This window comes from Nelumbo lutea, chromosome 4 (genome assembly GCF_056320005.1).
Source record: "Nelumbo lutea isolate HS-2025 chromosome 4, American lotus-T2T, whole genome shotgun sequence".
NCBI lineage: Eukaryota > Viridiplantae > Streptophyta > Magnoliopsida > Proteales > Nelumbonaceae > Nelumbo > Nelumbo lutea.
The window spans coordinates 95,367,393-95,389,765 of record NC_142687.1 but is presented as its reverse complement, the minus strand read 5'-3'; the positions used below and the strand labels follow the sequence as shown (position 1 = coordinate 95,389,765).

General features: G+C 36.6%; 1 protein-coding gene across 2 annotated transcripts in view; it reads right to left on the bottom strand.

The window, feature by feature from the left end:
- The window catches only part of KEU (Sec1/munc18-like (SM) proteins superfamily), a 57,971-nt gene that overhangs the window by 10,417 nt on the left and 25,181 nt on the right, over positions 1–22,373 (bottom strand). For both annotated transcript variants that reach the window (XM_088983644.1, XM_088983645.1), the window contains exons 4-13: positions 21,805–21,883; positions 14,687–14,737; positions 14,497–14,593; positions 14,279–14,311; positions 7,941–8,069; positions 7,250–7,441; positions 7,079–7,162; positions 6,874–6,972; positions 6,707–6,783; positions 2,196–2,292 (exon numbers count right to left, since the gene is read on the bottom strand). In XM_088983644.1, the coding sequence (XP_088839770.1) occupies positions 2,196–2,292; positions 6,707–6,783; positions 6,874–6,972; positions 7,079–7,162; positions 7,250–7,441; positions 7,941–8,069; positions 14,279–14,311; positions 14,497–14,593; positions 14,687–14,737; positions 21,805–21,883 (938 nt within the window). The remainder of the gene's footprint in view (positions 1–2,195; positions 2,293–6,706; positions 6,784–6,873; positions 6,973–7,078; positions 7,163–7,249; positions 7,442–7,940; positions 8,070–14,278; positions 14,312–14,496; positions 14,594–14,686; positions 14,738–21,804; positions 21,884–22,373) is intronic.

Below are 22,373 nucleotides of genomic sequence, written 5' to 3'. Positions count from 1 at the left end.
GTGTGCCTTTCTTGTTACAACTAGGCATGACACACCTTCTAAAACATTTAAGAAGATAAGAGAAGGATGAAAGAGAAGACAGTTCATAACAAAAGGCTTTCGCACAGGGGGGTAATGTTGCTGGATTTCTAGGACTGCTGAGAGATGGTCAAGTGAAAAAAGAGACCTCCTTCCTAGCCTCTTTCAACAAGGGCATGACATCCCAAACAAGGTGACCTTTTATGTGGGTTGTTGACAACATACTTAGACAAGCTTTTATTGTCAATCACTTGCCTTCAACATGAATGCTGATCTCCAGTACTCATTCTTATGCAGTGAAAAAGATGGCATGAACCCTAACCCTCTAGTTCATTACCCTTTCACTACCAAGGTTTAAAAGTCGATCATCCGATACAGGAAATGTGCCAGAAATGTTGTATGGAAATATTGTAAAAATTATAGATATAGTGGAAGTTTATTATATATGCAGTTCTTTGCTTTATATTTCTTTTATAAGAACTTCCAATTTCTTATATAATTTTACTTATATATTAGAATTTTTTTTTATTTAATCTAAGAATACACAAAGCCAAGGCCCCAGCTGGAAATTTCCAGGCCAGGCTAGAAACGACATCCCTACCCTTATACATGTAATGTGTGTGTGTGTGAGGGTATGGGGGTACTAGTCACCACCAAAGATGTGGATTAACACTTCAAACAGGGACTGTTCATCAGATAATGAAGGAAAAGGATGAGGCCCAGAAGCTGACACCTCTCCTGTTCCCTCTTCCCTCAACAGCTTGACCTTGGCTCCTTTTCTCTCATTTTTCTCTTTTTTCAGGTTACTGGGTTACTGATTCTCGAAAGAAGAAAAAATTCAGATCTTTTTTTTGATAGATAACAGTTAATTTTATTAGATATAAAGAAAAAGGTAGATGTAACCCCAACCAGATCATGAGAAGAAAGCAGCAGAACATAAAAGCTCTCTGCTCAAGAAGCAGCTCTATTGCAGATAATGCCTTGACAGAGCACAGCTGTGAGTTGTGACTTGTGATGTGTGAGATTTTTTCTTTATCTCCAACTCTCCAAGATCTGAAATTGAGCCACTTCCATTGCTGACTAGCCAGGAGTTCCAAAGCTTGACAGTTGACAGTCACCACTATGTTGTGGGCCTTATGGCTACTGCCTCATGGATTTCAAGTACCATCCAAGTACGTAAAAGTCATTTTCTCCCCTATTGGTTCTTCAACTTCAAACAATCTAAGATTCTGCAAGTCTACTTCATAGATTTCCAGGTACATTAAGCACAAATCCCCTTTTTCCTTCTCCTTCTTTTCTTTTTTTCTCTTTCTCCTAACATAAAATATAATTTCTGTAAATTCTGTTGTTTGTCCTAGATCTTTTTATTAGAAGATGTTAATTAAATTGTTTTTAAAAAAACAAGATCATTGCATTTTAGTGTGTATCAAGCCACTTTGGTCACATTTACCAAAATAAACATGTCGACCGGTTTTTTCTATTTTTGAGACCGACCTTAAAATTCCTGTTGTTGGGTTTCAACACCAACATATGTCAGTCAACATTTCTGACATTTCTCGACTTTTTTAACCATGTTCACTACAACAATATAAGAAATTAAGTTTGAAACCTTAAATGAATAGAGGTCAGTAACACAGAAAGGTGATGACAAAGCATAGACTTCCCAAAACTGAATTTTGACCTTTTTTAGATGTTTCCATACCTGAGACCCATTTAGTGGAAATCAAATTCAATTTCTTGCACCATTTCACTAGTGTGACTAATCAACGAATCGTGGTGGATTTCCAAATTTTCAAAACAAATACATGAAATTTGTGCAACTAGGAAGCAATGGGACACTAAATTAGTTAGTGCGAAAATAGTAAAAACATGTAACAAACAAATAATAGTACTATTGGTAAAACTTTAGCTAGATACTAATAGAAAATTTAATCAGCATTGGAATGACAAAAAAGAACTAGTAAACAGTTATTGTCAATGAAATTCTTAGATATAAATAGGTACTGACAAGAAATAATCAGTATAAATTATTGTGAATGAAACTCTTTTTTATCATGTTATCCCCCAGTTGTACCATTGATGGCTAAAAGTGTTTTCAAATGACCTTGTGGTAATTGAATTATAAGCTACACAAAGCTCTACAAGAAATTTCACATTCCCATGGTCAAGAAACAAACCTCCACATGCAGGGAAAGCTTGTCAATTTGTTCACTATATTGTGGCAAAGCCTGAACCATTTTTTGCAAGTCTCGTGTTGACAGTTCACCACCATCCCTATATAACAGATGAAATTTTGAGATAAGAAAACAGAAAAATAATTACATAACCAAAATAAGTTTTGATGAATTTACAGATTAAACAAAAATAGCAAGATAATTGGCATGTTTTTCAGAATTAAAATATACCATCCAAAGTCAAAATATAGTTTACATATATTCCCTTTGACAATGGGGATTTAATCCAAGCTGAAATATCATCACTATTACAGCAATTGAAACTGTTATCTGTACTTCATCATTCACCTATTGAAGTAGGAGATTTAAGTAGTAATCAGATGGATGAGGAAGGTGGAGAAGGGCCTAGGACATTAAGGAAACTTGATAAAAGTAAGGATCTTTGGCTTAAAAAAAGAACATCTCATTCAGATGGTGTCAAGGATTACCTAATTTAGCAGAACAGAGAAAGAGTAAATCTGGAAGAGCAACACGGTTACCAGCCATCAGGGGCTAGACTTTGGGAAACCATTGAGGAGTTTGTACTTTGTACATGATCTTTATGCTATTACATGTCATGATTCATGAAATTTTGACTTGTATTGATATTAAGAATATATCTCTGATCCTATGATTCCTGGATACCCATGCAATGATACTGTATCATGTCGGATACTTAACTTTTTAGTGTAAATTTGTTAAGATACCGTATCCAGCAGTGTCCTTGCTATATCCAAGTAACATAGCTTTGATCTCATTACTAAGTTAAGAAGAAAGTATCAGTAAAACTACAAGAAAAATATAAGAGCAAAATATCATTGCAGTACAAAGCCAATAGTTTTTATCCATTACTAGCTCAATAGATTGCGAACCTATGTGCCCAGACATGGATAAAACTAGACCTGTTCATGGGCCGGGGCCGGGCTGGGCTTTGCCTCTTTATCAACAGAAAATGTGCAGGCTCGAGCCCGAGCCCGGCCCGACCATCAGGCCTAGATCATGAGCCCAAGCCCGGCCCTTACATAAAGCCCAAAGCCCGAAGCCCGAGCCCGACCTATACACAAAATGTCTTATTTTCAGTGTACTTTTATAAACTAATATTATATTAATTTGGTAATAATTTAATAAATTAATAAACTAATTTGTATTTCCTAATAGTAAATTAATATTTATTTATAATTTAAGAAACAAATATTATATATATATATATATATATATATTAATTATATATAACATAAATACTTTTTTATTATATGTAATAGTATTGGGCCAGGCTTATTTGAGAAAGCCCAAGCCCGGCCCAAAAAATGACCGGGCCTGGTATTTAAAGCCCAAGCCCGAGCCTGCAGGCCTGAAGTTTTGTCCAAGCTCATAAAATAACGGACTGGGCCGGGCATTCGAGCTACCTGCCCATGAACAAGTCTAGATAGGACATATGCCATTAGACAAGAGAGCTTCTCCTCATATATGTAGCAACATATTTTCTCAAGAAAGAGAATCTCAAAAGTGGTTACTCCCACTTTCTAACAAAAGCTTCCTTCCTCAAACAAGTATCTACCCACTCAAAAAAAAAGTATGAGCTTCAAACAGTAGTTACCTCCACTCTCAAAAAGGTTATTGGTGGTTAGTTCCACTAAAAAGTAAAAAAGGGAAAATTCTCGGTTAGTACCCTGTACTTTGGGCTTAGTGCCACTGTGGTCCCTGAACTTTCAAAATGCGACAGTTCAGTGCCTGAACTTTCAAAACGTGCCAATCCAGTACCTGTCGTTAACCAGCCGTTAAGTGGCATTTGAAAAGACACAAATGCCCTTCGAGTGAGTGGTGACTGCAACTTTCTTGAATAGAAGAGGCAAGGATTTGGGACTGTTCATTTTTTGTCAACGTTTGGATGGTTGATAAAGAAAATTAGATGACACTCGAAGAGTGTTTGTGTCTTTTCAAATGCCACTTAACGGCTGGTACTGGATTGGCACGTTTTGAAAGTTTGAATACTGAATTGCCACGTTTTAAAGTTCATGGACTAAAGTGGCACTAGACCCAAAGTACAAGGTACTAATCAGGAATTTTCCGGAAAAAAAAAACAAAAACTCATTTCAAATAATGTAGAATCTTTAAAGTATGAGTTTCAAAACGGTAGTTATGTCCGCTCTCAAAAAGGTTACTGGTAGTTACTTCCACTAAAAAGAAAGAAAAAAAAAACATTGCAAATGAACGTAGGATCCAGGATTATCATTAAATAACAAATCTATATATCAAAAATATCAAATAAAATAATAACCTAAATTTATTTATGAAAGATGGAAGGTGAAGGTGGAGAGTTCGTGCAAGAAGGTCGATGGAGAAGATCTTTGAAGGTTAAAGCAAAAAACTTTTTGTTCAAAGAGATATGAATCAAGGGGAAGTTAAGTTTGAAGGTAAAGGAACAACAAAAGGGCAAGATACTGTTGGAAGGATTGGAAGTGGTTAAGAGATTCATAACTGAAGCTTGCTCAAAAGGAAAGCAGATAAACTGGCAGGAACATGGTACAGAAGGAAAGAGATTTGGGGTAGAATGCAAGAAGAACAACAAAGGTTTCTTCATAGCTTTCACTTAACATTTTGGCAGGGGAAGAAGGCAACTGGTATGTATTATGGCAGGAAAACAGAGTCAAGGATAGGGGAAAGTTAACAGATTACTCCATGAGTTTTTAAGTCTAAGAACACCTAAATAAAAAGGAAGCCTTCACAAGGGAGGAGGAGGCATATCAGAAAAACAATAGGGTAGAACAAGAGCCTGTAGTTATGGTGAAAACCAAAGGTCAATGCAGAATGGTGGGTGGGACAGTAAGTTTGTAATACAAGCCAAGGAACAGGTCAATGATTGGAGGAGGGTAGTTGATTTAATAACAGATCAGTTGAAGATGAAGAGAGTGTTCATAGTAACTCCATTTGACAAATGTAAGGTTCTCTTAGACCCAATGGAAAATGAACTGGAAATCTCAGCTCTCAATGTTCAGTCTGAGATCGGATCCTTCACAGTTTTCAAATGGAGTCCAGCATTTTACTCCAAGGATCACTTTGTCGAAGATGGTGATGTGGTGCGTGTAATAGGCTTGCCATTTCACCTGTGGAAACAAGAGGTGGCAGAGGATATTGCCTTAATGTGCGGAGGTCACTTAGAAGGAACATTCTGGGTGATCTTCACTCTGCAGCAGCTTGGCCAAGTGTGTGAAGCCTGAAGATATCCCACAGAAAATAAAGCTACGATCAGAGGGGAGCTTTGTGTCTGTTTGGTTAGCTTCCTCCACTGAAGCAGGGATGTGGAAGGAGCCTTGCACGGAAGGACGAGAGGAGGAAGAAGAAGCTTTACGTGAAGACCTGAGATTGGTTGGTTCGAATGGGATGGAATGTTTCACTAAAAAAGGCCAACAAACTCTAGGAATCCAAAAAGAGTTGGGGCAGCTGGAAGGTCAAAGGCATAGAAAGCAAGGAAAACCCCTGGGAAATGGCAGATCCTATGCACAGGTGGTTTCAGAGGAAAAAAGACAAAGTCTCCCAAACGGTTAAAGTGGGGGAGGTGAACTGGTGACCTCAGACCGGACAAAAAGACAAGGTATAGGGTTCAACTGTTAAAACAGGGGGCCGTGATCTGTTAAAAAATCACATTATAGGCAAGGAAAATACAAGTGGGTCGACATTTCATTTGGAGCCCAATTCTAATGAGCTGGTAATGGTAGCCCACTTAACGCCAACTAAATCCATGGAAATAAAATTGCACTGCAAAACCATGGGAATGCAAGTTCTGTTTTATTTTTGTTTCAGATTTTTCCTTGTTTTGTTTGTGGATAAGAACTTGCATTCTTCTAATTTTCACTTTCACACATGTATGTGCTAATGCAAATAAAATTGCACTGCAAACATATGGAGCCTTTGTTTCAGCTTTTGCCTTATTTTGTTTTTTGCATGCAGATAAAGCTTGAAGCAAAGTAAAACCCAAAGAAAATGATGGCATATAGATCGAATTTAAATAATCAACAGAGAAAATGAATGATTATCCAAAGAAAATCCAAAATATTACTTATTTATTGCCTATAATAGATGTAAGAGTCAAATACTCAACAAGCCATTTGCAAAATCTCATGCATATTCAAATCAAAGAGATGAATATTTTTATCATCTTTTAGCTTTTCTTGTGTTATTATAAGCACTGAAAATTAATGACATAACTTTCAAAGCCTGACAATATTTTAAAAAAATAAAAGAAATTTTAATTGGAAATGTTCTTAAAAACTAAAATGGGAATAGATGATAATTTTATCAGTATCGCAACATTTTTTCAAAAGAAACCGAATATTGCGGCAAAATCAAATTGAAATCAAACCTGATCGTGTTTACTTGTATGATGTTAGATGGGCGTTTACTTGTATGATGGGAAAGAGATTTTCATACAAATAGAAAATTCTTATGAAAAAGCAAAAAGAGAAAAAGATTACAACCTTGATCCATGTTGGATTTGTGCAGCTTTATTCTTTGCTATAAAGCTTGTCATCTTCTCATGTAATCTCTCACTAGCCTGGCATACCAGTTAAAGATTAAAGAGCATAAACATCAATACCAATAGTGTATCAAAATAAATAAACTACTCTAGAACCTTTAAACATACATCTGCTATGTGTGCATGGCGTAGCTCAAGCCAGATAGGGTCATGATCCTCCAAAAGAACCTCCTTTTTCTCTGGGGGACCACCTGTTTTGCTTGGAACCTATATTATGTGTGTATTACATGTTAACATCCTGACAAAAGCTGTGGAAAAGGGGAAAATGTCAACAGCAAGAAATTGCAAAGAAACTTAGAAAAGGAAGGTGTACCTCATGCACATATTTATTTCCATCCATAGAAAGCAAATCATGGCACATGGCATCATATGTCCATTCATGTATGACAGGTGCAATCTATATACATCAAATCAAGATAATCAATTCTTCATGAAATTGATTGAGAATTGAGTAAGCAACTTCTAGTAACAAGAACACACATACCTGATCAACAGATCTGTCAAGGATAAGCAATTCACATGTTTCTGTCTGGGGGAAGTTGGGAATAGTAGTTTTGTGTCTACTAAGGCAATTCCAAACAGAAGCGGCAAGTTTCGTAGGAACCAAATCACGAAATGTTGTTTCTATGGATGCATCAAGGGACTTGGCAGCACGGTATCGAACAAATGGAAGCTCCTGGAGATATGTGAACACAGCATTAAACTTTCAAATACAAAACAAGAAAGAACTAGAAACTTCAATTCATAACAAGCTCATAACTTTAAACTTCAAGTAGTAAGAAATGATTTAAAGGCTCATAACTTAACAATTGATATGCCACTGATCAGATTGGAATGGAAAAACAGGATTCATATAGCCAACCCCATATAGTTTGGACAAAGCTTAGAAGATGATGATGATGGCAATGGCATAAACGCATACAATAAAATTTGGATAGAGTAGAAGGTGAAAAATAAGAAAAGTGACACTTTAATTCAAATGTAATTTGAAAACAAGATGCATCATATATTTGACCATCTATACCGTAAACTTACCACTTACCACTTCCCACCATATGTTCATTTATTTTCATAATGACATAAAGAAAGTAACAGAACAATGAACAAGTAAAACTTAAATATTCAACAGGCACTAATCATTGCAAATCAACTAAGAGAAGTCATTCAGTACATACCCTCAATGAGGCAAACACTGTAGCAATGCGAGTGGCCATTATATCCAAGCAAGCATCATATATGCGAGGATTTTCCACATTTTCCCCAAAAAGTTCCTCTAATGCCCTCTCATTATCAGTGATAAATCCCTGCATGGAACAAGTTATGGTACAGTAAAATATACATGCTATGAATATGCTATGAACATGATTTTATACTTCCACTGAAATCAAATTGTTCCATGGAAATGTTCCCACTTCCAATGGTAACTAAAGTGAAACATGGTCAAAGTTTAGATCAAATTCACAAGACTTTTGGTCAATTTTCAGTACATTTTGATAGTCAGAAATCAAAAATATTACACCCATACTATAAAATACATGATTTCAGTCAAAGCAATGAAGCATTCCGATTAACTTGTTAGCATGACTATAAACTATTTATTTATGTATGGTTTTAAGAATATCTCATGCGCAATGATGTACATCATTTTTTTATATTTTATATTTCATATTTTAAACAGTTTTTGGATAGGTAACAGTAAAAGTATATTCATTGATTAAAAAGTAAATATGTATAGAATAATTACAAGACTTAGGCTAGCGTCAGCTACCTAATCCTCATCCTTATATACAATTAAAAGATTATCATAATATTACTCTGTGTAACACAAATCATCTTTTTTATCAGCAGAAAAGAATTTTATTAAAATGATAACATGAAGTAAATACATTCAACTAATAGGACTGTCCACCCTAATCTAGAACCAATTACATAGTAGCCCAAAAGAGTTGCTGCCTCGAAACCCCTTGTTGATCAGCATTTGGCCCTGTTTGGATAGACTTTTATAAAGTACTTTTGTACTTTCAAAAGTACAAAAGTATGAAAAGTACGATATAGGATTTGTATTGTATACTTTATGCTTCCGCTTTCATACTTTTCAAAAGTACGAAAACCCCCAAAAGCACAAAGTCAGCTTTTTATACTTTGTGATTTTGGCAAAATAGTGCTTTCGTTTTTGAGTGAACAGGTGGTTGACCCTACCACTGCTCGTCGCTGCTGGAGTCGGGCCGTTGTGCCAATCTCAGACCACCAAACCACCGGAAACTATCACAGGAAGCACGAAAGAACGTGCTTTTGCCAAACAGAAAATGGCATTTCTGCTTTGGAAAGCATACTTTTCAAACATTTTTACCCAAACGGTTTTCAAAGAAAAAATACCGAAGTACATTTTATACTTTGTACTTTGGTATTTTTAAAAGTACAAAAGTAGAATTCCATCCAAGCAGTGCCTAAAACTTTTATTAATTAATTAATTACTGATGAAAGTACAAGAGTTTTAAAATTTCAACAATGTAGTGGTGACTCAGATTACAACAGATTACAGTTTAGCCCAGAATAAAGTATGTCTATCTGCTCCTTGTTTGGTTAGGACATCCACCAAACCATTTGCTGTCCTTTTTACCCATCCAAACTGAGAGTTAAACCTCCTTGCAAGTAGGTCAATTTCTCTCAGTGTTTTAAAAGCGCAAGGGCCAATTTGCGCCTGAGGCGCAAGGTGAGGCACGCACCTTTTTAAGAAAGGCGCAAAATTACAAAAAAAAAAGTAAGAAAATTCAAAAAAAATAAAAAATTCAAAAAATGTTAAACATAATGTTAATAAAAAATATAAACTTAAATTTTAAAATAAATATTTAAAAAAACCTATTATCTAAAATTAAAGTACATAAACATAACATGTAAAGCGTATTCAAATGAAAATTTAAAAATAAAAGCAAACATATAAAGCATTTTCTAGCATGTAAAACCCACGATCTTTTTTTCTCCTTAATTGCATTGCTCCAAGTAGCTAATGTGATGTAAAACATATTGCATTCTTGATTCTATGAATCACCTTTGTACCACGCCCCTCGAGGCAAGCCCGAACAAGTCAATGATAGGGTCTGAAATTCTTATTTCTCACATAAAAAATAATGATTTTATAACTTTCATTGCCTTTTAAGAAGATATTTTATTGCAAAGAATGAATGAACAACATTAGCAAATAGAGGGTTCTCTTCTTTTAATTTGATATTTGTTTCTGTTCTGCACACTTACAACCTGAGTTTTTTTTTATCAATAACTTTATAAAGATTTCATTAATTAGAAAACATTAGGATACAACAAGAAGTTGTGAAAGAAATCAGCTTTAGTAAGCTGACCCGGGACAGAATTACAAATGTGCCCAAAACATGTGTTCTTTTCTTTTTTTGATGAATGATAATAAATTTATTAATTCAGAAGCAGATTTAGAGTGATTTCATACAACATCCCAAGGAGAGGCGCGAGCTGCAGCCCCTCCTTGAATCTTACAAGTAAACTACGAAAGAAAAGCAAGAATCATAACTGAGCCCAAAACAATTCTTCCCTATTTACCCCTTGCTTAGCTAACACATCTGACAAAGTATTTACTTATCTCCCCACCCACTGTACAGTGACCAACATATTCCTTGTCAACCAACTAAATTTCTTCATTTCATTCTTGTAACGCCACATAGCCTCTTCAGGATTTTTCAACCGACCCACCACCACTTTGGAATCCCCATCGATTATTAGGTGTTGTACCCCCAGCTGGTTTGCAAATTGCACCCCTTGTACAGCAGCTAAAAGTTCTGCCCTGATGGAGTCCCCAATTCCCAAAGGACCTGAGTAGAGCAACAAAATCTCTCCCTTCTCATTTCTCAAAGCACCCCCCATTCCGGATAATCCTGGATTACCCATGCTACTTCCATCAAAGTTCAACTTTAGTGAGCCTTCGGATGGAGGAGACCAGCTTGTAATTGATTTGTCCTTTAGAGATGAACACCTTGCTATTGTTGACCAATTTCTCCAAATGTCATTAAAGGAGAATTGATGAAAGATTTCCAAGGTCTTCAGCCAAGGTATTGCCCTATTTAACACAGTCTTTCAATTCCTAACTGCTCCTTTCCTTTTCTTGAAAAATTCTAATATTCCTTTCTTCCCAAAGAGTCCAAATCAAGGCAGCACGAGCACATCTCCACATAATTCTCCCTATTGTTGTAGACCAATAAAAGGTAGAATGGTTAAAGAGCATGTGAACTTCTGCTGGTACACTCCAACTACTCCCAAACAACGAAAGTAGCCAAGACCAAAGGTCTGCAGAAAAGGGACAAGATATTAATAGGTGGTAACAATCCTCACCATGAGCTCTACAGAGGATACACCAATTAGGAGAAATATAGAGGAAAGGTCTTCTCTTTTGTAGGTTATCTAGAGTGTTTACTTTCCCATGGAATACTTCCCAACAAAACGCCATAATTTTTTAGGGAACTGGCATGCACCAAATTTCTTTTGACGGAAAGTGTTAGTGAGTAGAAAGTTGAGAGATGGACTTGAAGAAAGAAGCACAAGTGAATGTTCCATTGGGTCTAGGAGTCCATACCCTCTTATCTGGCTTGGAGGGATCCAAACAAACCTGATTAAGACAACCAAGCAAACCAGAAAGAGAATCAATTTCATCATCCTAAGTCCTCTACAAAACCCAAAATCACAAGTAGGATCTAAGGGTGTTCCCAAAGGTGAGACAAATTTTGAGACCACCTCTTTTTTGTACAAAAAAACAGAAAATAACGAAGGGAACAGATCCTTTAAAGGTGTGCCTCCTACCCAAATATCCTCCCAAAAATGGATAGAGTTGCCAGAACAAACTTCATACCTGATAAAATTGATGAATTGAGGAAGGGTGTTGTGAATGGCCTTCCAAGGTGCTGCTAGGTTAGCTTGCCTTGATACACCAGCATCCCATCCATTCTCTGGCGTCCCATGAATGCTTCCCACCACCTCATGCCACATTCTCTCTCTTCCCAATGGACATCGCCACAAACATTTCCCTAATAGAGCTTGATTTTTTCTAGTTACCCTCCCAAGTCCCAAACCCCTCTCTTCTTTGCTTCTGCACACAATTTCCCAATTAACCAAGTGATCCTTTTTTTTCTTGTCTAGGCTCCCATAAGAAATCTCTCATCAACTTCTCCAGTTTCCTAGCTTCCCTAACTAGTATCCTAAAAACAGACAAAAAATAGGTAGGTAAGTTAGCCAAGGTAGCTCTTATTAGGGTAACTCTCCCTCCTAAAGAGATATAATTCCTCTTTCATGAGGCTAATCTCTTCTCAAGCTTTTCTATCACTGGGGTCCAAAATCTACTCTCCCTAGGATTTGCCCCTAAAAGAAGCCCTAAAAATGACATAGGCCAAGCAGAGGTAGAACACTCAAGACACTCCGCAATAGCCTCGACCTCCCCTACCTCCAAATTTATACCCACTATGCAGCTCTTTTCCAAATTTATTCTCAAATTAGAAATACTTTCAAATCCTTTGATTAGCTCCTTTAGGTTTGCTACCTTTTCGCTAAAACCTCCTTCACAAAAGATCATTAGGTCATCTACAAACTGAAGATTGGTGACGGGGACTTGGTGTCTCTCCATTCTCCAACCCCTAATGGCATCTTCATTGTCAGCCTTAGTAATGATCCTACTAATCACATCAGCTACTAAGATAAAAAGGAAGGGTGAGAGTGGATCCCCTTGCCTGACACCCCTACAAACTGGAAAAAAGTCCCTCACCATACCATTTACCATAATAGAGTAGTGACAAGTACTGATACACCCAAAAATCCAACTACACCACTTATCCCCAAACATATGTGTTCTTTGAACCCCCTGCTTTGCTAAACTATCTACCAAACTGTTAGCAGATATCCTAACCCATCCCACCTAGATTGACATGCTCCTTGACATCCATTTAAGTCTTTGGAAATCATTCTTCAACTTCCATATCACCCCTTCCCCTTTCTGCAACCATTTTATCACAGTTTTTGAGTCTCCCTTGATGATTAGTCTATTAATACCCAACTCTTTAGCCTTCTCAACCCCATATGCTGCAATTAGAAACTCTACCCTTGCCACATCACCCTCCTCCACTGGACCAGAGTACAGCACAATAATGAGTCTATTTTCATCTCTAATGGCCCCCTTAAGGGCCTGGGTTACCCACACAACTCCCATCAAAGTTCAGCTTCTTCCAACCATCTGTTGGAGGAGACCATGCCTCAAAAAATTGTTGTTTCGTAGATGAGGAGGCAGCAATAAGTCCCCAAACCCTGCAAAAGTCTTCGACCTTAAAAGCTGAAAACAACTTCAACCTGAGTTTAGTTGCAAGAAATAGTGCTGAATCACAAAGGTCCTGCATCAATCTTCTTAAAAAGCAATTAAAACAATAAAATCATTATTTTTTGTGTGAAAACTAAGAATTTAAAACCCCAACATGAACTTGTTTGGACTTGCCTCGAGGGGCGTGGCACAAAGGCAGCTTGTAGAATCAGGAATGTAATATGTCACATTAGCTACTTGAAGTAATGTAATATTGTAATTGAGAAAAAAAGAGATTGTGGGTTTTATATGCTTGAAAATGTTTTATATGTTTGATTTTAATTTTAAATTCTTATTTGAATATGTTTTACATGTTATGTTTATGTATTTTAATTTAAGATAATAAGTTTTTTAAAACATTTATTTTAAATTTTAAGTTTATATTTTATTAATATTAATTTTTATAATTTTTTATTTTTTTGTATTTTTTTGAATTTTTTAATTTTTTGACATTTTTTTTATTTTTGCACCTTTCTTAAAAAGGTGTGTGCCTCGCTTTGCACCTTGCACTTCATGCGCAAATTGACCCCTGTGCCTTTTTTGTGCCTTGCGCTTTTAAAACATTGGGCTTACTTGGGATTGATCCTAACAAAAAGACGAAGAAAGAAAAAAAAAATGAACCTTAAGATAAGTTATGAGATTCTTGCAATAGACTCTAAATAAACTGAGTAACCATGTATAGTTTTGAGTGGTATTTAGGTGTGGTCCAGAGTTTCATTTTTGTAAGCTTTTTGTTGGTTGTTTCGGGTTGGTGACGCTACAAGTAGGGTGTTTTGGTGTCTGTCATGTGCAATTTGGGTGCAAGTTTAGTTTGTGGGGGCTTTGAAAATTGTTTCATCGGGGCCTGCTTAGTGTGTTAAGTCTTCATGGTTTGGTGTTTTGTGTTTTGGTGGGTTTTGCCTGGTTTGAGTTGTGGTGGGTTGGTGTTTTTGTTTGGGTGTAGGGTTATTTATTCTTCTCTAGGGTGGCTTCTTGTCACCTTTCTCATAATCTTCTTTTTTCTTTTACAAAATTTTTATTTACTATCAAAAAAAGATGGCCTTCACAGAATTGCTGTGATCTCTAATTATTTTGATTCATGAAAATCCCTCAGCCCCCATATTGTTTAAATTAGGCAACAAATTGTATAATGCCAAGGGCATAAACAAATACCTGGCTGTCTATCGCAAAATACTCCAAATTGAACTGCTTGTCTCACCAAAACAAGGAGAAAATCAGTAGCCAGTATATCAGACTTTTCAATAATAAATAATAAAACAAAATTTGAAATCTACTGAATGAAGACCAACAAATGAAAACAGTTGGAATAAATTATTAATCCACTAAAAAGACATGAAATTGCAAAAACAAATGAAAAGAGATACATTAACCTCTCTCAATGCACCTATGCGAGGTAAAACAATAGTATCATTTTTTATGTCTGTAACTAATTCTTGTGGAGTAGGCGAACTGAAGAAAACAAATGCCCTGAAACAGAAAAATATAACTTAAGTATGAGAGTTTATTTAGGATAGTAAGTGAACTAGATCCACAGAAACATAATGTAAAGCCTGCACATACTTCTTGTACAAAGGCAATTGTCCTGACATGTCAGACAAGAACATGATAACACTGCAAGTTTCCAAAAAACAGAGTTAGAAAAAAATGCAACCATCCTTTCACCTATGTAGCATATGTAATACCAATTTTCATGTCTTGAATGTTTTGAAACCATAAATTGCAAGGCAATGCTACAACAAAAGGTTATGGTGCTGAACTGTGACACAAGATTAAAAGAAAACAAACAGTAACACTGAAGACCCTGATAGTTTCCTTTTCTTTATAGTCAACAGAAAAAGATCATGATAGAAATTGCAGAAAACAGAGAAACGTCATAATGAAAAGAGAATTATGTTAAATGCAAGAAATGATATAGACAATTAGAGATTGAGATTGTACACAATTCTAGAGGTGTCAAATCAAGAGCAGCAATTCCAATTTCATACTTGGATTTTACATGGCCGGAAATAAAAGTTTTGAAAAAGACACAGCAAAATTTCAACTTTATGGTAAAGAGAAATTCCTAAAAACAGAGAGATAAAGAGAAATTGAAAGATATAAATATCTTTCTATTTTCTCTCTTTTCATATTTCACCTATACCTTGCTATTAATTTTTTCCTCTTCTATTTCTCTCAATTCAGAATCCTATTTATCACCCTGGTTTAACCAAAGTTGGTGAAATTTTCTTTTGTAATTTGTACCAATATTGTTCTGATTACCCATGAAACCAGAACTGAGGTACTGAAATTTCAAGAATCCTGACATTTATATCAATGTTTTCTCTTCACACTCCCACCTCAAGGTTATAAGACAAAATATCTCCTATGTAAGTGGGCTGACTGTTGTGGACAAGGTGTAGATGAGATTGGTGCTAGAGAACATAGTTTTCAAGGCGATGCCTAGGCCACAAGGCACCCTTTGAGGCTCGCCTCGCCTAATCGCCAAGTAGTCTTGTACTATGTATTATATAATACTTTTTTATTCTTTGTTTTTTGGCATTATAATTATAAAATAGGCACTATTAAACTAAAAATATTCATTTTGTGTATTGGTGTACTAATTTCTTTTTATTATTTTCTTGTTGGTGTTGATGAGATTGGTGGTGGAGATTAGAGAACAAGGTGGTGGTAGTGGAAATTAAACAGGTGGTGGTATGTCAGCAATTGTGGAGGCCAAGAAAAATAAAGGCGGTAGTGGTACAGGTACATTAGTGGAAAGGAAGGCAGTAGTGCCAAAACTTTTGTACATCATTTAGATGTCCGAAATTAATTCACTAATCATATGCAGCTATTTTGATGGCTGAGATTGGGGGAGGTGGTTTAGATAAGTGAACTGATGGAAGTAACAAATAAACTAGTGGTGGTCTGGAGATAAATCAAAAGTGGTAGTGATGTTTTATTTTGGTAAATGGCAAATATTATATGTCCTACCAGGTTGAAATTCTAACACAAGACATAGATGACCAAAATCCATTGATTTAATTGTGGACAAGGACAAGCTTTGATGAACTAGATCATTGGTTTAATTTGGTACATTTCATGGATGGCTTAGACTAGATGAAATCTTGGCACACACTTGTATGTATGTGATAAAGCTATGAGTCTAGGAGACCACTTTGATGGACTAGAATTTAGGGTTATTTTCATGCATTATTGGATTTACATTTTTTATCAAATATCAATAACAGAAATCCATTAGAAATGTAAAAACATAATTACAAGATTAGTAGAGATACTTTCTTAATTCTCCACAAAGAATTTGCTGTTACAATTGAGCCCAAGACAATTGATTCCTTCCCACCCCGTTGTTTTGCTAATACATTGGCAAACCTATTAGTAGTTCTTTTAATCCAACTAAATTTCACATCCATATTTTGTGTCAGCCACTTGAATCTCTTCTTTTCATTATTAAAAATCCAGAAACCCTTTTCTTCCTTTTGCAACCACTGCACAACTAGCTTTGAATCACCTACTAGAATCAGCTTTCTTACTTTCATGTCCTTTACCTTTTGCAGCCCCTCCATGACAGCCATAACCTCAGCCCTTAAGTCACCTACTCCAATCGGGCAATAAAATAGACCAATAATTCTACCTTCACTATCTCTAAACACCTCTCCAATAACAGAGGGACCAAGGTTACCTGCACTACTCCCATCAAAATTCATCTTGTGTAGTCAATCATTGGTGGAGACCAAGTAGGGCTTGTAATGGACTTATGACAATCAGAACTAACCACTTCCTTCCAATTTTCCATGATGTCAACTGTTGAAAATTTTTCAAGCATCTCCATAGACTTTACCCAATGAACCACTCTCACCATGATGGTTTCTATGACAACCTCTCTAGTTCTTTCCTTATCTGAAAACAGTCATGAATTCCTTTCTTCCCAAAGGGTCCAGCTCACTGCAGCCCCTACACATTCCCATAACAGCCTTGCATTATTGGATTTACATATATAAGCTGAAATCTTGGTATAGACAAAGGTTCAAAATGGTCTGGGAGTTGTCTCTACATCGCCTCATTCAGGAAAAGGTAAGGAAGACACCTTTTTGCTCTTTGGGGAGAGAAAGAGTTAGTTGAGTGCATCTCCCTCAGTCATATTTTGTTGGAGCAAAAGTGTGTTTCGGAAGTATGCTACTTTGTTTCCTTCTTTTTCTCTGAGTTTAATATGGGGAAGAGTTCTGAGAGTACAGATCAAGTCCTAGTGCTGATCCCTGAGGATGGTGGGGAAGATCAGTGAAGGATCCACAGTCCTGTTCAGTCTCAATTCCTACCCCGGAGGGGAAGAGATTAGAAGAGGATGAGGGAAGAACTAAATGAAAAAGACAATTTGTTGGGAGATCGAAAATTTATAGTTGCAGAAGAATTTACAGAACAAGACCTCTATCAAAGACTGTTGTTGAAAGGAGTCAAGATGGTGTTTCTTCATCAGATGAGGAGGGAAGCCTAAGTGAGGAAGATGAGGAAGAAGATTGTAGAGATGAGACACATCAGATTGACAAAGATGTTGATATAACTAAGGTTGTAAACATGGCTGTGGAGGTAAATAAAGCTCTAGGCTTGTTTGTTTTGGGAGGTCAGTCTTTTACTAGGAGGGTGTTCAAAGAACTGGAGGAACGCTAAGCGTTGCCTGTTAGGGAGAGTGACGAAAATTTTCATGTGCATTCACCAATCACCACTAATCAATGAAGGCCACAATAATTTAACTACTAGTCTGGAAGAGGATGTTAGCGAAAAGACCGAAGCTTTGGTGGATGCCCAGTTATTCAAGAAAAATACAGTGCTGGAACTGGAAAGAATTAATGAGAATTCCTCTTGCTTGTTGGAATACTGAAAGAAAGTTTTAGCGAATAGAAGATTTAAAAAACAGAGAAAACAGTGAGACATTCTGGTTTCAAAGGCTTTTGATAGACCAAGAGGTAGCCTCTTTGGGATTAAACCAAGAAAACCGCTAGAAGTTTTTAGTGATCAGTGATTTAGAGGATGAAAAGATTGTGAGTGGTTTTGGTGCTGGTTTTTTGAGGGAGGTTGTTGCTTTATAATGGCTTTGAAGAGAATTGTTTGTGCTGTCTTTGAGGTTGAATTTTTCTGAGTTGCTTGCTCTTTGGTAGTTGTGGTTTATGATTTTAGTGGTCTTTTAGGCTTTTGAGTTTTGGTTGGTGTTATTGTTGAGTCCCGGCTGGTTCGGTCTCTTGTTTTAAGAGCTGGAGTTGCCCTTTTTCTTCTCTATCGGGTGATTTTGGGTCACTCCCCTTTTGTACTCTCTTTTTCCTTTTTAATAAATTATATTTCTATTACCAAAAAAATATGGATGGCTGATTTTTTTTAACAGCAACAAGATTACATTAAATACATTAAAACAATACAATTTAGGGTCAGGGTTTATTTACCATGCCACCCTTTACATTGCTAATAAATCCAAATAACAGCTCTACCCAGAAAAGATATTCCCTAAACCCCTTTCTTGGCCAATGAATCAACCATCTCATTTGTAGTTCTCTTCACCCAACTAAAAGTGGCCCCCACTGCCCCACCTCCTTTGTGATACTCTCAATTTCTCTTAGATTTTCCTATAACTCCAAGCTCCAGGGTTGCTACTACTCATCCAAGAAATTACCAATTCTGAGTCACCCTTCACCTCCACATCATGATACCCAAGTTGTTTAGTTATCCCCATTCCTTATGGTGCCATCACTAGCTTTTAATGAGTCCCCAACCCCTATCAGACCTGAGTACAATGCCACCACCTTCCCCTTGCATCCCTAAACACCCCCCCAATACCTGAAGCGCCTAGGTTGCCTAATGAGCTTCCATCAAAGTTCAACATTCATTTAGAGGCAACTTTCACTCCATCAAAATTTTTATCTTTTATTGTGGAAGAGTTTGCTACTTCTTTGGGTTGTGTTAGATCATTCCCACCCAGGTATGTGTATTGGTTTTGTTTTGAATACTAACACCTCTCCCATGCTTGACAGATTCACCAGTCTCCCAACCATTACCACTAGAGAAGTATTATATTGCTGGGCAGGGAGAAGAGGTTGAGAAAGGAGAAGATGTGATGAAGGAATTAAAGGGGAAGAATAGGAAAGGAAGGAGAACAGATTTGGAGATTAATATGTGGCATGCTTGAGGAGATAAAAAAGAAGGATTGGAGGAAATCGATCAAGACATACATCAAGAGAATCACAAAGATGATGGAATAGGAGAATAGCAGAGAAAAAAACAAACTCTTTTCACTTCTTTCTCCTCAAACTCCCTCTCAAGACAAATTCTATTCCCCTCAGAGAAAACCTATCCATCCCAATTATCTCTTCAGTTACCACCAGCACCTTAACCTATCAAGGTAACTTTGAGGGTTGCAGTTTGGGAAAACCAAGCAAGTCAAGCTTAAGAGGAGCATCCATGAAAAGCCAACAGAAACATAAAGGCTATTGTTTCAGGGGTTCATTCACCATGGGAAATCTACAAGAGTATAACTGTTTGCTGTATTGCAGGGTTTGAAGATTAGCCATGTCTTATTTACAGAAACCTGGTAGTGGAAGAGGATTCAAAAATAGTAAGAAAAACCCCATAGTTGGCCATGGAATTGCAGGCAACATTCATATTAACACAGGGATCATTTAACAGCTTAGCTGATATGATACCTGGCAGTCCTGGCTTTTCTTTCAAAGGGTGGTGAGGTGGTGTTCAGTACATCATGTACTGATATTAATTCTTTTTCATACATAAATGAAGTTTGGTTTCGCCCTTTCATCAGATTTGATCTGTGCTCAGGTAAAAAAAAATCTGTTTCGGGAGGATCTTTGGCTTGGGAACATCCTCCTTAAGAACAGATTCCCGGTAATATATTCTCTTACGCTAAATAAATCCAAAGTCATTTCCTCTTTCTATGTATCTGGAGGGACCTGACAGTAGAATTTGGACAGAATCCTATTCAGGGGCCTTCTCTTGTTCCTCTTTTTTCAATGCCCTATTTCAGCCTTCTACTGTGCATGTCTCCTTTCCTACTAAACAAGTGCGGTGTACTCCTGTTCCACCAAAGGTTAGGGCTTTTTGCTGGGAAGTGGCTCTCCAAAAGATCAACACTATGGATGTACTTCAAAGAAAAAGGCCAGATTGGTGCCTTTCCCCACATGTCTGTTGCCTTTGCTTAAGAAGTGGCGAGATGGTGACTCATCTTTTGATTTCTTGTCCTTTTGCTTCTTATTTGTGAGATTGGTTCTCTTCTCTTTTTGGTTGCAGATGGAATCCCCCCTCATGTGTGCTGAATCTCTTTGACCCTAGCTTCTTTTGGCAACCAAAAAAAAGAGGCAGGGTAATGTGGAGAATAACAAGTGCAGCCGTCCTTCGGTCAATTTGGGAAGAGAGAAATAATAGGAATTTCCAAGGGCAAGAAAAATCCAAAGAAGCACTTGTTGAGGCCATTACCATCAAGATTCTTCATTGGTTGAAAGTGCAACAACTTTTCAAGGACTTCTCCTCAGCTGACTTAATTAGAAATTGGAGCTCTATAGCTGTCTCCTCTCCCTTCTCCCTTGTAATTCAAGAAGTTTGGTTACCACTGTCTTAGTTCAGGGTGAAATTAAACTTTGATGGAGGCTCATTAGGTAATCCGGGCCCGTCGGGAGTTGGGGGTGTCTTCAGAAATTAGGAAGGAAGAGTTTTGGCCCTTTACTCGAACCCAATTAGGGTGGAAGATTCCTTGAGGGCAGAAGTCATGGCCTTACTTCAAGGACTGAAATTGGCAAAGCAATGGGATATGCAACACTTAGAAGTGGAAGAAGACTCCAAGCTGGTAATAGGGTGGATGCAATCTAGAAACTTGGGAGTAAGGTCACTTTGACAGCCTCTAAGAGAGATGTTTAGCTTAGCAAGGGAACCTGGGGTGCAATTTAATTGAATAAGGTCAGCAAATGGAATGGCTGACACATTAGCTAAGCAAGGAGTTACTAGGGAGACTTTGTTTTGGGCTTGTTTGTAAGACTTTTATTCTGTTTTTCCATCCATCCTTTGGATGGTGATAACCGTACTCTCCTTTTAATATCTTTAATGAAAGTTACCATTTCTTATCAAAATAAATAAATAAATGAAATTTGGTTATCAATCAAAAGAACAAAAGGTTGAGTTGAGTTGAGTGAGTTATCTCATTGTAGAAAATTGGTTGCATACATTTTTATATGTTTAAACCTTAATCTTGGACAAATAGAGGATGTCAAAAATAAATATTCATGAAACAACTTTGAGCTTAGCAAAAAACTTGTCAATAAGCTATTCAGGTAAGTACTAAATTGCCTGCACAGAGCAATTGCTCTTTTCACTACAAATAAGACCTAAAGATATGATTTTGTATTTATCAACATATGTTATGCTTCCTCCAATTTACTTTGCAGTCTAAAATAGCTTATGTCCAGATTTTGTTTAAGAATCACTGTGGTACCCCAATTTTTGTGGCATGAGAAGGAAGGGAAACAAAAAGGGAACATATTCACTTTGGACCAAGCTAAGTGATTTACAATACTTCATAAAGGATAGAAAAAGGAAAGCATCACACAACCTGTAAATGTTAGAAAACAAATATATAGATCATCTTTAATAGGAACTAGAAAAATGCATATCAACAGCAAAGCTAAGGGAAATACTTCTCCTTTGTTGGCTGGATGAAGTAAATAGCGTCCAAGGAGGGCAGTGGTTGCCTTCGCCTGTAAATGTCTTCCACCACTGCAAGAAGCATTTGAAAAGTTTGAAAAATAGTTTACTTAATAAGAAACAAATGCTAGAAACACAAAAATGACATATTTTTAGTACAGATTTCCATGTAAAAATCAAAACAAAGAGGTAAAATATCCATCTGTCTAGAACTCAATGGAGACTCTTAACAGATAAACCAATGTTAGGATAATGATGAGAAAAGATGTCCTCTGGTGACTCATGATATTTCAAATCAATGTAATATAGCTAATTACAGCAATCGCAATTATCAAATGAACCGATCGACTCACAATTGTCAGAGCATCCCAATAGATAGTTGCCAAAATTTTACAATTTATGATATGCTCCACAATAGTAATCTTGAGTCCCAAGAATAAGGGACTTCAATTTGAATCTTATCACGGAATCCTTCCTAAAAACAAAACAAAAAAAAAAAAACAAAAGCATTTTACGATTACTATGTTTCATCACTTTTTTAGTTTACACGATGAACTATTCT